The 16,891-nt window shown below is 40.9% G+C and overlaps 1 protein-coding gene and 1 pseudogene across 1 annotated transcript; one reads left to right on the forward strand and one right to left on the reverse strand.

The window, feature by feature from the left end:
• Window positions 1-10,752: 10,752 nt before the first annotated feature.
• On the reverse strand, window positions 10,753-11,106 carry LOC136284154 (histone H3-like). The gene has a single exon (XM_066173978.1). The coding sequence runs from the start codon at window positions 11,104-11,106 to the stop codon at window positions 10,753-10,755; it is 354 nt and encodes a 117-aa protein (XP_066030075.1).
• A 649-nt stretch (window positions 11,107-11,755) lies between these two features.
• LOC131782934 (uncharacterized) lies at window positions 11,756-16,827 on the forward strand (annotated as a pseudogene).
• Window positions 16,828-16,891: the final 64 nt, after the last annotated feature.

Consider the following 16,891-nt stretch of genomic DNA (forward strand, 5'->3'; position numbering starts at 1 on the left):
TGTTACCTATGCTCCTTTTTAGGCCAACTGGCACAGCATTTCAAAGTGCAGCTCATTAAAATAAATGAGTTGCCAGTAATCGGATCCTTGTGTTTGAGAAAAGATTTCTGGGATTGCCGTGGGGCAGAAATTGCAAGTTTCTATCGGGAAATATATGGCGAAAGACTGTTTCAACGTTTGGAGCGAGATCGTCGCTTTTTCGCCGCAGTTTTATCAGAAATGAATTCAGGTAGTGTTGTTGCAAGGGTAGTGTAAGTTGTGTGATTAACCATGAACCATGAAATATGTAATAAAATCTACCGATAAACTTTTCTCCATGCATAAGGTCCGTAAGGTTCATTGTGAAATTGACATAGCGTAATAATCTCGAAATTCAAAGATATCGGCCATAAATCACCAAGAATAAACTTAATTGAGCCTTTTCAGCTTTTGTTACGTATGTTCAGTGCACTGCTAGTTTTTTTTTCTTGGCTTGGTAATACAAAAGGGCGCTACCACAGCGATCTCGATAAGGCAGCGGGAGATTGAAATGGTTTGCTTGAGCATCAAATATAATCATGATACATTTATGTGATTAAACGCCTACATTGCTTATTTGTTATGATGAATGAGAGACGGCAAATCAGCGTTCATAATCGGTTTAATGCGGAACCCGGCTTTCTTCTGCGACGATGAGTGGGTACAAATGAGTCGCTTTAGGAGCGATGCATATTTGAATATACGTCCACAATTTCTGCCGGAGTTCCTGTGATCTTGCTGTTCTTGACAAAATCCTCCATGGAGTTCGAGGAAGAAACTGGCAAATGAAAACCTTTGGATTTTTCTCAAACAAACTGCCCTCTTGACCAAGGCGTTCCTTATCGTTTATTTATCCTTCCGAAGGGCAACAGCTCGGTAAAAGTAATTTCCATCTCCGCTGACAACGACGCCTTCTCTCCTTTGAGGTGGTATATTTTTAGACACCGAAATTTGTTTATTTAATACGCCAACAAGTATGAAAACAAGCTGTATTCATATAAATACAACTGAAAATACTTAAATGAGTTATTTGGCGATTTATGACTAATTTTGCAATATATCAACACCATTACGAGATAAAGATTTCACAATAAACCTTAAGTAAGGAGAGAAGGTTATTGTTCTAATGCGAAATTACTGTTCTAATCAGCCAACTTTGCCGAATTCGCCTCTTTCCCCTCTAATTGTGGCGGTTTCATTATACTATCATGCTCGAATTGCTCGCCACAGCATCTCAATAATATTACCAATACGCATGCCAGGCGTGCGAGTCGTGGTACCAGGCGTGCGAGTCGTGGTGCGAGGCGTGCGAGTCGTGGTGCGAGGCGTGCGAGGTATACGAATAATAAAGACAAACTAAAAGGCATTCTAAGATCGACTGCGGGGAAGATACGCACTGTTGTTTAGTTGTAGCGATTGCGGTAAAAAAAAAACAATGTGGAGTAAAATGCAGCAGGATCCAGGATCAGAGCCAAGAATAGCTCTTGTCAATGTCAAAATTGTGACGAAAGGAAGACAAGGCCGAGGACAAGGCAGGAAATTAATAGAGTAGATTCATGTATTAAATGTGCACAATAGATTATTAACTGAGAAGTTTACAATCTCTTGATGTGTATCAAAAATAAAGTGAAATACGAATAAATTTGCTAATTCCTTTCTTCTTGATCAGACACGCGGACATCACTCGTAATTATAAACCGGGTAGTTTCATTTGCTTTCTCTGGGGCCCACAAAGAGGCACTGTCAGATTGACAATATGACAATGCCTGCCAGGTAGAGGATAATAATCCATTCCTTGAACTGGCCAAGCAGCTTTCAAAACTGACCATTCTCTAACTGGCCCAATAATCCTTTCAAAATGAATTCTTATCGGTGCGGTATTCGGTCGTTTGTACCCATGCTCGTTTTGTATCCACATTCAATCGAGCTGTACCCAGTTTAAGTCGGTTCATACCCGAACCACTGGTCGATTCGTAACCGTTCCTATAGACAAAGATACGAAATGAAATATAATAAAGTATGTGGTTATTATTCATCGTGGTGTAAGATAGGAGATGAACTTTGTGTGGATTTAGCTGAGTGGACTTAGTATGATTGGCTGCTTCAACAGTCCGATTACAGGTGTCCGATTACAGCCAACTGTCCGATTACACTGCCTGATCACAACTGTACAGAGTAATTTGGGAAATATAAAGCAGCTGATGCACCAATCACACTTGAGGGAATTGTAATGGTTATGATTAGTTTTAAAATACTTTGAGTAGGCTTTGCTAAAATAGTGGAATAGATTTTCCTCGCCATAGGGTTAAATTAACTTATTGTCATATTTTGGGAAAATTGATCAAGAGAAAGTTGTAGACTATTATTTTCCAAAACTAGGCTTTACAGGAACTTTTGGTGTGGGAAAAGACCTTCATTAAGATTTCGTCTTATTTTTCTTCAAAAATAAGCAGCAGTCACCCATAACTGAAGCAGCTTATTAACGATACACATCTTCCTTATGTATGGGCGTTTTTGTGTCCGAATTTATGGACAAAACCCTAACCCTAACCGTGCACGTGAAAAGATAGAAGCATGAACCCAAATACGAAAATGGCCGGGGAAAATATTTATAATTTGGACCAGAAGTTCTTTGCAGAGCACAAGGAACTTCCGGTCCAACCTTCACTTTTTCCATATGGTTGCACCATTTTTCGATGGTGACGATCATAATTCTTCTCTGCAAATAGACGGAATCTTTTATAGGAACTTGGAGGAAGATGGAAGGGAGTTATAAGAATATAGGTTACAAGAATTCTATTATAGTTCTTCAACCTAAATTGCGAGGGATCTTTTATCAACTTGAAGAATCTGCCTTTGATTGTGTCGCAAAGAAACTAAACTATAAGACTGGGATATTCTTGAAGCAAATAAAAGGAGAACGAAATGGCAAAAGGAGAGCCAAGAAGAAAGCTGAGACTTGAACGAAGCTAACTCTGTATCCCCACGAAATCACAAAAAACCTGTATGACCACACACGCAAATAAAGGAAACGCAAAATCAACCTCGAAAAACAGATCCTGAAACTTCAGGCCCCAGTAGAGGGGCAAGCAGCGACTGAACTTGCACAAGGAGCAGAGGGACAAACACAAAGGCGAGGATTTGTGCGACCTGACCGATCAACGTTCGAAGCCGGCCGGCTATATTAAATACATTATAAAGTTACTTCATATGCTGAGTGATTGATAAATATGTTTTAAAACTTTGTTAACCAACTGTTCACTACTTTTACTGAGCACGGAAAATGACAATAAATAAACTTTCCTAGATGGAATTATAACACAGTTACTATGGTTGCTGCCTCGTGTATCAGACATATTTTCTTACCGAAAACAAACAACTGTTTTGAAAATTGCTCCGAATGACCTGTAATAAGACATTTCCCTCCGGAGCTGTCTCGGTTGCGTGATGTTGACGTTGACGTTGAGTGTAATTGGTTCGCTCCTTTCATTCAGTCATGTTATCACAAAGTCCACATCAGGCGTCTACATTGAAGCAATCTTGTTGTTGTGTGTCTCTATTTTTTGGGGGGGAGGGGGGGTAACTATTTTTAGTCGAAATTTACTTGCATGGTCTGCAGAGCCACGTGGAGACAGAGACAACCGTAAAGACAAACAAAAAAATGGTTCTAAAAAATCATTTTCGTGTGAATGGCCGTGGTCAACACATCGCTCAAAGCCTTTCCGACATGGCCAGCAAACAGGGATCACTACGTCTGGGACGGGAACAATATTTTTCAGAAGGGATCATTATAGTTTTTGAAATCGTAGATCATAAAATATGGATGAAAATTGGGATCATTATGTAACCCACATACCTCGTTATGACCCTGCTAGGAACTGACTTAGTAGGGTGTCCATGTATGACCTTAAAGATTTGATACTTACCAAGACAACAACACAAAAAGAAAAGAAAATCCAAGCTTGTCTCAGCAAAAAGCACCAGTTGACTGCTGATTAGGTTTAAACGACAACTTTAGTTAATTGAATTCGATAACTTAGTAGGTGAATACAACCTTAGGAAATTTACTTTAGAAGTGTGTCATGCATTTGTTTTGGGGGTTTTATTTAACACTTTTGGTGACCATTACACGACACTTCTTCATCAATGAGCGCGCGAAACGCAGGGAGTCTGTACCGCCATCTGTGCAAGGTATTACCTTGTGAGAAGACAAGAAAACCTCTGCTTTTTGGATCGCTTATAGTGACCTACAAGCCCATACAGGCTATCATAGTCGGGGAGTATGTTCAATGAGTGAGAATATTCTTTAAAATGATATATTTAAGTGTGGAGGGCCCTCAGCAATAACGGATCCGATGGCGAATTGATGCTCGCGACTTCGAAGAGGAGTTGAAGTTGAAGGTAACTTGTAAGTTTTAATCTTTTATTTTATGTTATTTTCTTCGTGTTTGAAGTGAAGGTTTTTATTACGTATGGTAAATAAAAATGGCAATAATGCCGCGAGGAGATATCTTTATCTCTCTATAGCGACTTTATTTGAAACGTTTTGAAATTTACATCGACGTGGAGGCTATACAATGGAACACAACAATTTTTTTTCTCACTTGAACACAAATGATACTAAACTAGTGAAAACAAAATTCAGCTTGATATCTAAGAGAAATTTGTCTTTTTATTTAATATGTCAAAGATGTCAAAGTAACGATAAGATCACTTGTAAACTGCCTACTGTTGTAGCGAAATAATGGCATCCCGTACTAATTTGGGAACCAAAAAAACCAACGCTGATATAGCGTTAGACTTTTAATTTAACCAGTCGCCATTTTCATTCTAACATTGAATGCAAGTTAAGTATTAACTATCAACCATTAGCGTATCGTTTTTTTAGGTTTACTTCAAATAACTTATTGTTTCAAATTAAATTCCTATTGTCTACTTTCATAATCGCACAGGAAATCGAAAGGCGGTTTGTAATCAAAGTGCTCTGTGAGCAAACTCGTGAATTGACACATGATTTTTTGGATTATGTTTAATGTTATCTGGTTTATGGAATTTTGTGGTTGATTGTCATATCTAGAGTACGAGCAGTAGTTCAGTGTTCGCGAAACAAAGTAACGTCGGAATAAGAAAGCATTACAATTGAAATGATCATGCTATTGCATTTGACAAGGGTGGTTGATGTCATATGTTTTAACGTATATCATTTCTGTTTCTGGTTCAAAAGAAAAGGTTGGAAGTAAATGTGCGTGAAAAGTGAAATTTACTGTCTATCATTGGAAATATTAGAAAATCAAGGCAATACTTTCTTAATGAAAACATTAACGATTCCCTCTTTATCAAATGAGACATACGGGAAGGAGTTTTGAGTGATATAACTAAGCTAAGACTGCCACCGTCATTTTGGATCTCCACCTGGGTAGATTTTAATCACGTGCTAGGCAACGTATAATCAATAGCAAGATAGAATTTCATTTCAGGCCTATTTATCAATTTTGTGGTGTATAACTTTCGCATTTTAGTACGTAATATGTATTTTGAATCTTCAAATTGTCTTGAAACTTAAAAGAAAATTGTTCTTTAAAAATTCACTGAAAATCGGTAGCTAATACTGTTTGTTTAGGTGTTATTTGATTTTCGTGTTAACTTGTAATTTCGTTAGTCGCCGGCATCTTCTGTTGTTTCTCAAGGAACACACGATACGAAACGTAATGATCGATTTTGTCCTCAATCTCACGCCGTAACAGAAAAAGCTTTTGAACATCTGTAAACTCCGAGCGCTTCCCAGTAAGTGATATTTTCAATGAATCTTCGGATTGTTTTCAAGTTCAAGGGTTGTAAATTACAATTTTATGAAAAACGAAGGTTGTTCTGTTATTTCAGTGTGAATCCTTGTGGCGCTTGTTGAAACTAAAACGAATAAAAAAAATTATTTTAAGATTATCATTGGCTTCTTTGTCACCCCACCACTATTCTTAGCAACAATGGTCGCCGTTTCGTTTGTTTATTGCTCGCCAAAAACCATCAAATGCACTCAAAAGCCTAAAATCGAAAAAAAGTTTACAGGAATCGACCAATCGAGCGAGCGAGCAAGTGCCATTCCCACATCGTATCTACAACTCGCTCTTGCGCATGCGAGTAATTCATGAGTTAAAAATTAAGATTTAGCGCGCGAAGCGATATAATCGCAGGGACTTACCGTTAATGCATGCGAGTCAATCGTACCAAATCTCCGCTTCTTAATCGGTAAATAAGAGTCCTTTTCCAAGAATTCAAGGTCTTTTAAAAGAATCGACTACATGTTAAAAAAGATAGATCTAATTTGCGGCCGAAATCACCGAATCAACCTAAGAAAAGTTTGAAGTCAAAACAAGGTTATTAAGCTGGGTAGCGAATGTAGAGAGAAGTCCAAAGTTAGCAACCATTCTTAAGGTCAGAGGAAAGGTAAGCTAACTCTTCTCACCATTGATCATTTTTAATTAAATGGAGCTAAAATATAATGGTCTGACAGCAGTGATCGGCTTTCCGTAATGGAATGGATTGAGTTGAGACGCAGTATCACGAAAACCACAGAGCGGCGGTAAATCAATTTGCCAAATGTAATCTTTAGTTCTTTCTATTTACAGGCTACACGACTGCTTTGCTTCGAAATAGCACGGCGAACAAACTCCAAAGGTAGCAGACGAAGCCATGTCGTTCCCTAAAGTGTCGTACAGGATCAAGGATTCTACTTTGACTTGCAGAAGACATGCAGCTAAGTGGAATCTCTACATGCACACACTTTATTTTTTGCTATCTTAATTTCAGCAAGTATAACTTTTTTAAACTTTTTTTGGGTTTAATTTATCTTATACGCCTATAACACTGACATTTTCTTTCATTACTGTACATAACGTTGAGTTACTAACTTTACTTACACTCACAGTCGTTCATTCATCACATCACGGATTTATTACAAACCAGCAAAATAACCATCTCCCAACTGTGCAGATATCGACTTCTGCGATACCAGAGCACTGCACTGGTATTGCAGAGGTCATGGTTTCAACTCATGCGCAGGCCTGATTTTTTTTTCTTTCAGGCTCTATTCTAACTACTGTTTTGATTTTTCTTTCAAGTTACCATTCTTTCCACACCAAGAGTAGTAACTAGGGCAGTCCTAGAGCATTACAGGGTTCATTCGGGTCCTAGAAAATCTGGAAATTCCTGGAATTTATTTGACACTTTCCAGGAATGGAAAATCCTGGAAAAAAGACTACAGGTCCTGGAAATCTGCTAGACTCAAGCAATAAAGTTTTCAGAATTTACACCAAAAAAAATATCGACCAACTGTAATGAGAATTGATTTTGAAATCTTGGGAATGAAAGGGTTTAATCCTGGAAAAATCAATCTGAGACCTAGAAAAGTCATTGAAATTTGCTTCTGAGAAAAAGTATTAACCCTGCCACTAATTCATGAACTGTCCCAAGAGAAATATGAAAGAGATTATTTCACAACTGCAGGCCTTTGTTTTGGTTTTTATAATTATGCAAATAAGCAGATTTTTGTTGGAACAGGAAAGTAAATGTACAATCTTTAACCTTAAGCCTTTAACCCTTTACATTCTATCATCAGTATGCATATTCTCCATACTGTTTTCTATACATTTGTTAGGGTGAGAATCTCTCTGATGAAGGGCTAACGCTCGAAACGTCAGCTTTTTTACCCTTTACAATGGCTAATTTACGTTTTCAACTCAGTTGTCAACACTAAATTACCTGCTATACTCTCCCACCAATGCAGCACCACAGTTTCTTTAGAAACTTGCCCCTTTATTCATTTGAGAATTTGTTTAACAATCAAGAGCTTCCTTACTTGGGGATAATTACCTTTTATTTTTGACATCAATGTTTAATTGGTACTGTGAGAAGAAATTAAATGCTAGTCTCTCTTAGAAATTAAAGGGTAAATTGTTAAATTTGTCTTCCCATTTTCAGGATATTGACAAGATTAACGGGCATGGGTATCCAAGAGTCCTAGTGTAATGGTTTTGTGTGTACAACACCATTCATGCTGTTAGTCAAGAGTGCTTATAAAATGCCTTGGGAAGATAGTGACATGGGACTGTAATATTTTAAAATGTACAATTTTTTTTAATATTCTGCATGATAACTTTCCTCATACTGGCCATGCCATATGTTTAGAAAACAATTGAAAAACTCCCAAAAATAGTCAAGGAAGAATTGAAAGATTTTGAAAAGCTACAGACAGAAAACCATCTTACTTCAATAGTCATTTTAAAAGCATGTCATAAAAATCAACCTTAATCTGGGTGAATAGTCAAAATGGAGGGCTGAGGCAAGCCTTTGTTTGCATTTTCAGTCTTAGCCTGATCAGTTAGTTAAGTTATAGGTGAATTGGTGCTCAAACAGAAATCTATAGATAACCAGTGGAGTAATAAAAAGGAAGAAAACTTTCATGTGCAACGTTACTTTCATCAAGAAAGTATAAGTTTCATGTGTACAGAAGACGATCACCGGTATAACTCTCCAGACGATCTTCCACTCTCAACGTCTAAACGATTTTAAAGACAATGGAGGACTTTCAATTGCCTGAGAAGATGAGGTAAGGCAGGAGGTAGGGGGGATACCAGATGAGGCAAGACAGGAGGTAGGGTATACCTATGCAAAACTGAGACATTGGAAAGTTTAGAGGATCCACTAGAATTCTCTCAATTCCCTTAGTGTTCATGTGGCTACCCAATTTCATTCTATTGATCAAAGTATTTTCCCAAACCACGCACAAATGAGAGCGCGTATGTTACTTCAATTACTTCATAAATATTCCATACGTTTTATAAAGATTTTCGTTACTCTCAAGAGTAGTACAAGTAGTAGGAATACAACGTAAAAATTACAACAACAACAACAATAGATGAAAATAGGAATTTACTGTATACATAAGGTAAGATTATGACTGGAGAGGAATCTAAGGGAAAGGAATCCAATTCTAGACAATAAACATTGTGACGTCTGAAACTGGACGAAGGCCTGATAAACTGAAGTCCAGATAAGCAGGTAGTATGTTCCATAATTTTCCTTGCCTGGTGGTTGAAGGACATCATTAAGTCTGGATACCCGCAAGTCAACAGCATACTTCAAAGAAGCGAAGTGTGTTTCTGCTATCGTTGTTTCCAATAGCAATTGTTAGCCCTCGAGGTACGTGAATGTTGGAGCTCGAAGCAGATCGATCCAGGAAGGAACTCTAAAAATACTTCTCGCCAAAAAGAGTTATGACCGATTTCCCTTTCACTTTTCACAGATTTGGTACCAAAGCGAGAACTGTTTTTAGACTTACTAAAATTTCTTCCGAATGAAATCAACAATTCCCGACCCAAAATAATTTTATATTTCCCAGAATGCATTGCGAAGAAAAAGCCTCATTAATATGTATTACATCCTTCCCCATTTGTTGTTGTTGTTAAGCGAGGGTACAAAAGCAGTCACCAAATATACAAGCAGCAAGTGAACTGCCCGACCTCACAAACAAACGGCTCCTTTAGGAGCCACCACTGATAAACGGCTCCTTTAGGAGCCACCACCTCATGCGAAAGTCGTGATCAGCCACAGTGATGGTCAAACCGTGTTTGAACAACGAGTCAAAGGGCGATATTATTCTGCTCTCAACGTTTCTCCTAGGCCTTGTGTTAGCGTTAATGCAGTGTTTAAAATAGTCTCTCGTTCCAACAGGGAACTGGGATGGTTTCTTTCTTTCTTTTCTTTTTCGAGTCTCTGATTTTTATTCAGTCAAACTCAGTTTCAGTGAACATGTTTTGCTGGTGCGAATGAGTTATTAATCTAGTACAAAAGGCAGGTGCATGGGGCGTATCCGTTGGTAATAAATAACTTGCTTTGCCAAGTAAGGAACATGAAAAGGTAACAACATTGAATTAAAAGTCGGAACCAATTATACGAACGACTGAAAGCGCAATTGGTGCCCTCTATGTTTGTCTGGTACAAAACAAACACACGCTGTTACCGAACGGTAATAACGTAGAGATTGAGGTAATTGCGCCTGCTTAAAAAGAGGCTGTTCCTGCGCTTGTTTGTTTTTTCTGGTTTCTTGTTTGTTTGTTTTTTGTTTTTGTTTGTTTGTTTGTTTGTTTGTCCTTGTTCTTGTTCTTGTTCTTTTTTTTTTTTTTTTTTTTTTGCCAAGTAAGGAACAAGAAAAGACAGCGGCAATGAATTGTAACGTCGGTACAAATTATACGAACGGCTAAAAGCGCAAAATGGTGACCTTTATGTTTGTCTAGTTCGAGCAAACTCGCGGAAAACGCATCAAAACAGTTGACCTCCGTCGCTGCTCACTTTCTGTCAAATTTTTGTCGCCAATCAAACCGAGAGTCGATCGCTCGAATGTTCTGACAAGATATCTTTTTTTCTACGTCGACATTTTTCCGCAGAGGCGGGTCACCTTGGAGACGTGGTCATTGATTTTCTCTGTTGCTTCATGACAATAATGCGAGTTTTTCGCTCACGTAACAAAAACCAAGAAAATGAAACAACAACCACAACAAAACGAAACGGAACACACACAGAAAAATTAAAGACGTGTAAAAGGAGATGGGCTGCTCATGACCTTTAGGTTAGTGGTGGCTCCTAAAGGAGCCGTTAGTGTTTGTTTGATGACCAAGCGACTGTACTAAGCCCGCTCGCCACGAATCCTTCGAGCCAACTGGATATCCTTCGGCATGATGGTTACGCGTTTGGCGTGGATGGCGCACAGATTGGTATCTTCGAACAGACCCACCAATAAGCTTCGCTAGCCTCTTGGAGCGCTAGTACAGCGGAACTTTGGAATCGCAGATCGGTTTTGAAATCCTGCGCGATCTCCCGCACAAGTCGTTGAAAGGGCAACTTGCGGATAAGTAACTCCGTAGACTTCTGATAACGACGGATTTCACGGAGTGCAACTGTGCCTGGTCTGTAACGGTGAGGTTTCTTCACGCCACCCGTAGCGGGAGCACTCTTGCGGGCCGCCTTAGTGGCTAACTGTTTACGAGGAGCTTTTCCACCTGTTGATTTCCGGGCGGTTTGCTTGGTACGAGCCATAGCCACAAGATTGGACGCTTCAGTCTAGTAATCTTCAGAATTTAACGCTTTTCTCGCGATCTCCAGTGACAAAAACCGATTTTATAACAAGCGCTCAACGATCCGATTGGTTATCCAAAGTTTGCTTGTGATTGGCTGCGGTGAATTTCTTTGTTCGGGTACTCTTTTTTTTTTTTTTTTTAACTTGTGATTGGCTGCGGTTGAATTTCTTTTTTCGGCGTACTCTTTTTTTTTTCTTTTTTTTTTTTTTTTTTTTGTTTTTTTTTTTTTCCGAGGACGAGGCGGAAAGTAAATTTTAGTAAACTCTGACCTGCAATTTTTCTCGAAACTGCCCTCGGTTTTCAGTCGCTCGCCTTCAGTGAGTACTCTCGAAAAAGTAATAAACTAATTAGTGAGTGAGAGTGAGTGAGTGAGTGAGTGAGTGAGACTGAATTTGACCATGGATTACTTTGAAGGTTGTGAGTCATTTTCGCTATCCTTTAGCGTGGCCGTGTAGATAAGTGATAATGGTATTCATAAGTCGGCATTTGGCCTGGCTCTCTTGTCAATTGGAAATGTGACGTTTCCCGAGAGGTCCAGCCACACATCTCAAGTTTTGTTTCAGGGCCGACAACAATTGCATCCGTAACATTCGAAAGAAAAACAAATCATGTCTGGACGCGGCAAAGGAGGTAAAGGGCTTGGAAAAGGGGCGCCAAGCGCCATCGAAAGATTCTGCGAGACAACATCCAGGGAATCACCAAGCCAGCAATCCGACGTCTGGCTCGCCGCGGTGGGTGTCAAGCGTATTTCCGGGCTTATTTACGAAGAGACCCGCGGAGTCCTCAAAGTCTTCCTGGAAAACGTTATCCGTGATGCTGTGACTTACACCGAACACGCCAAACGGAAGACCGTTACCGCAATGGATGTGGTCTACGCCCTTAAACGCCAAGGCCGTACCCTATACGGTTTTGGCGGGTAGAGAATCACGGAAACCTCAGAGAACTGATAAACGGCTCCTTTAGGAGCCACCACCTCATGCGAAAGTCGTGATCAGCCACAGTGATGGTCAAACCCTGTGTTTGAACAACGAGTCAAAGGGCGATATTATTCTGCTCTCAACGTTTCTCCTAGTCCTTGTGTTAGCGTTAATGCAGTGTAAAATAGTCTCTCGTTCCAACAGGGAACTGGGATGGCAGGAAATAGGAAATAGGAAATAGGAAATAGGAAATTGGAGGTTTCAAAAGCCACGCAAAGCTGGGTTCAGCGAACGTTCTACTCAAATTCTATTACGTTTCCACGCAATGGAACCACGCGTGATCGCCAACACACAACGTTTCTCCTGGTCCTTTAGTTAGCGTTGATGCAGTGTAAAATAGTCTCTCGTTCTAACAGGAACTGGGATGCAGGAATAGGAAATAGGAAATAGGAAATAGGAAATAGGAAATAGGAAATAGGAAATAGGAAATAGGAAATAGGAAATTGGAGTTTCAAAAGCCATGCAAAGCTGGGTTCAGCGAACGTTCTACTCAAATTCTATTACGTTTCCACGCAATGGAACCACGCGTGATCGCACCGTTCTCCAAGTACGTTAGTTCTGATCATTATGAGAACGCCGACACCACACATTTCGAGTCGCTTGTCTTGCTTTGCAAAATTAGCCCCACCTGGGAAGCAGAAAAGTACCTCGTTTCCTTTTTGGAACGGGGATGGCAAGGATAGAAAAGATTAAAGCGGATTTGCAACAACCACGCAAACTTGGGATCAGCGATCGTACCATTCAAACTCAAATGCGTTTCTCTGTCTTGATAGGTAGGAAGGCAGTTTATGCAAGTCGCAAATTCCACGCTCCAACAATTGAAAGAGAGACAGTAGCGGGCTGCAAATGTGTCGAGGCATTTTGCAAATCCAAATTACCATCGTCCAACCAAACGAACGAAAACAAAGTCGCCGGCAATGTTTCCAAAGAAGCAAAGCTGATTTGAATTGTCTTTCTTGCCTTCTGTTTGATTTGACTTGCTTTTTATTTGTTTAACTAGTTCGGGATCAAAAATGCGGAATGTAAGCGATGGACACTAGGTGAACTGAAACGATTTGTTTTGATCGATAACAAAGTAAAGACGCGAGCGCTTGTGTGTGCATGTACGAGTGTCAATTGGAGTAAATGGATTTTTCACTGATCACGACTTTTTTCGAGGTTTGGTGGCTCCTAAAGGAGCCGTTTTGAAGTTTGATGTTGTCAATGGTGCTTCTTCTCGGCCTTCTTGGGTAGCAGCACGGCCTGTATGTTGGGAAGAACACCGCCCTGGGCGATCGTTACACCAGCTAGAAGTTTGTTCAATTCCTCGTCGTTTCGGACGGCCAACTGCAGGTGTCTGGGAATGATTCTGGTCTTCTTGTTGTCACGAGCGGCGTTTCCGGCCAACTCTAGAATTTCAGCACTTAGATACTCGAGCACAGCGGCCAAGTACACGGGAGCACCCGCCCCGACACGCTCTGCATAGTTTCCTTTGCGAAGGAGTCGGTGGATGCGGCCGACTGGAAACTGAAGACCTGCTCGGCTGGACCTGCTCTTTGCCTTGGTGCCCGACGCTTTTCCTTTCCCTCGGCCGGTCATTTTAGTTTTCTCTCTCGCAAACTAGCTCGTGCTTGGACACACACTGAAATCCAACGATTTTGTTGTCTAAATTGTGACGCCTTCCGAGTCGTGACGCCGTACTTATCTCGCGGCTCGCGCGCGCTAACGGATCGAAACCCTCCAATCAAAATAATTCCGCCCTCTGTTGCCTCTCAGTCTTTTGTTCCTTTCACAGCTGTATCTGAGCCAATCGCTTCAAAGAGAATTTTCGTTGGCATACTAATTGATCCTCAACAATGGACCTTAAATAGGGAGTAAATTCTCCTGTCTAGTCACTCACCTCAGTCTATTTTGAGAGAACGGTGATAGATTTCTCTAGACATGGCACCAAAAGTTCCCGCGGCCGGAAAAGGCGAGAAGAGAGCAGGCAAGGCTAAATCAGCCCCGACAGACCCTGGCAAGAAAAAGAAGAGAAGCAAGAGAAAGGAGAGCTATGCGATCTACATCTACAAAGTGTTGAAACAGGTGCACCCCGACACCGGTATCTCCAGCAAAGCCATGGGTATCATGAACTCGTTTGTCAACGATGTCTTTGAACGCATCGCGACCGAATCCTCGCGGCTCGCGCACTACAACAAGAAGTCCACCATCAGTTCTCGCGAAATCCAGACCGCCATTAGGTTACTGTTACCGGGCGAACTCGCAAAACATGCAGTAAGCGAGGGTACAAAAGCAGTCACCAAATATACAAGCAGCAAGTGAACTGCCCGACCTCACAAACAAACGGCTCCTTTAGGAGCCACCACATATCATGAAAGTAAATGTCCAACATTGTTGTTCTTTGTGATAAGAATACATGAAAGTCATATATTGTTCATATGTTGTTCTTTCTTTCTTTCTTTCTTTCTTTCTTTCTTTCTTTCTTTCTTTCTTCTTTCTTTCTTTCTTTCTTTCTTTCTTTCTTTCTTTTCTTTTTCGAGTCTCTGATTTTATTCAGTCAAACTCAGTTTCAGTGAACATGTTTTGCTGGTGCGAATGAGTTATTAATCTAGTACAAAAGGCAGGTGCATGGGGCGTATCCGTTGGTAATAAATAACTTGCTTTGCCAAGTAAGGAACATGAAAAGGTAACAACATTGAATTAAAAGTCGGAACCAATTATACGAACGACTGAAAGCGCAATTGGTGCCCTCTATGTTTGTCTGGTACAAACAAACACACGCTGTTACCGAACGGTAATAACGTAGAGATTGAGGTAATTGCGCCTGCTTAAAAAGAGGCTGTTCCTGCGCTTGTTTGTTTTTCTGGTTTCTTGTTTGTTTGTTTATTTGTTTGTTTGTTTGTTTGTTTGTTTGTTTGTCCTTGTTCTTGTTCTTGTTCTTTTTTTTTTTTTTTTTTTTGCCAAGTAAGGAACAAGAAAAGACAGCGGCAATGAATTGTAACGTCGGTACAAATTATACGAACGGCTAAAAGCGCAAAATGGTGACCTTTATGTTTGTCTAGTTCGAGCAAACTCGCGGAAAACGCATCAAAACAGTTGACCTCCGTCGCTGCTCACTTTCTGTCAAATTTTTGTCGCCAATCAAACCGAGAGTCGATCGCTCGAATGTTCTGACAAGATATCTTTTTTTCTACGTCGACATTTTTCCGCAGAGGCGGGTCACCTTTGGAGACGTGGTCATTGATTTTCTCTGTTGCTTCATGACAATAATGCGAGTTTTTCGCTCACGTAACAAAAACCAAGAAAATGAAACAACAACCACAACAAAACGAAACGGAACACACACAGAAAAATTAAAGACGTGTAAAAGGAGATGGGCTGCTCATTGACCTTTAGGTTAGTGGTGGCTCCTAAAGGAGCCGTTAGTGTTTGTTTGATGACCAAGCGACTGTACTAAGCCCGCTCGCCACGAATCCTTCGAGCCAACTGGATATCCTTCGGCATGATGGTTACGCGTTTGGCGTGGATGGCGCACAGATTGGTATCTTCGAACAGACCCACCAAATAAGCTTCGCTAGCCTCTTGGAGCGCTAGTACAGCGGAACTTTGGAATCGCAGATCGGTTTTGAAATCCTGCGCGATCTCCCGCACAAGTCGTTGAAAGGGCAACTTGCGGATAAGTAACTCCGTAGACTTCTGATAACGACGGATTTCACGGAGTGCAACTGTGCCTGGTCTGTAACGGTGAGGTTTCTTCACGCCACCCGTAGCGGGAGCACTCTTGCGGGCCGCCTTAGTGGCTAACTGTTTACGAGGAGCTTTTCCACCTGTTGATTTCCGGGCGGTTTGCTTGGTACGAGCCATAGCCAACAAGATTGGACGCTTCAGTCTAGTAATCTTCAGAAATTTAACGCTTTTCTCGCGATCTCCAGTGACAAAACCGATTTTATAACAAGCGCTCAACGATCCGATTGGTTATCCAAAGTTTGCTTGTGATTGGCTGCGGTGAATTTCTTTGTTCGGGTACTCTTTTTTTCCGAGGACGAGGCGGAAAGTAAATTTTAGTAAACTCTGACCTGCAATTTTTCTCGAAACTGCCCTCGGTTTTCAGTCGCTCGCCTTCAGTGAGTACTCTCGAAAAAGTAATAAACTAATTAGTGAGTGAGTGAGTGAGTGAGTGAGTGAGTGAGACTGAATTTGACCATGGATTACTTTGAAGGTTGTGAGTCATTTTCGCTATCCTTTAGCGTGGCCGTGTAGATAAGTGATAATGGTATTCATAAGTCGGCATTTGGCCTGGCTCTCTTGTCAATTGGAAATGTGACGTTTCCCGAGAGGTCCAGCCACACATCTCAAGTTTTGTTCAGGGCCGACAACAATTGCATCCGTAACATTCGAAAGAAAAACAAATCATGTCTGGACGCGGCAAAGGAGGTAAAGGGCTTGGAAAAGGGGGCGCCAAGCGCCATCGAAAGATTCTGCGAGACAACATCCAGGGAATCACCAAGCCAGCAATCCGACGTCTGGCTCGCCGCGGTGGTGTCAAGCGTATTTCCGGGCTTATTTACGAAGAGACCCGCGGAGTCCTCAAAGTCTTCCTGGAAAACGTTATCCGTGATGCTGTGACTTACACCGAACACGCCAAACGGAAGACCGTTACCGCAATGGATGTGGTCTACGCCCTTAAACGCCAAGGCCGTACCCTATACGGTTTTGGCGGGTAGAGAATCACGGAAACCTCAGAGAACTGATAAACGGCTCCTTTAGGAGCCACCACCTCATGCGAAA

This window comes from Pocillopora verrucosa, chromosome 11 (assembly GCF_036669915.1).
Source record: "Pocillopora verrucosa isolate sample1 chromosome 11, ASM3666991v2, whole genome shotgun sequence".
Taxonomy (NCBI): Eukaryota; Metazoa; Cnidaria; class Anthozoa; order Scleractinia; family Pocilloporidae; genus Pocillopora; species Pocillopora verrucosa.

Bases quoted from the DNA above. Each gene is read 5' to 3' on its own strand.
- LOC136284154 (XM_066173978.1), bottom strand. From the start codon at position 11,106: ATGGCTCGTACCAAGCAAACCGCCCGGAAATCAACAGGTGGAAAAGCT.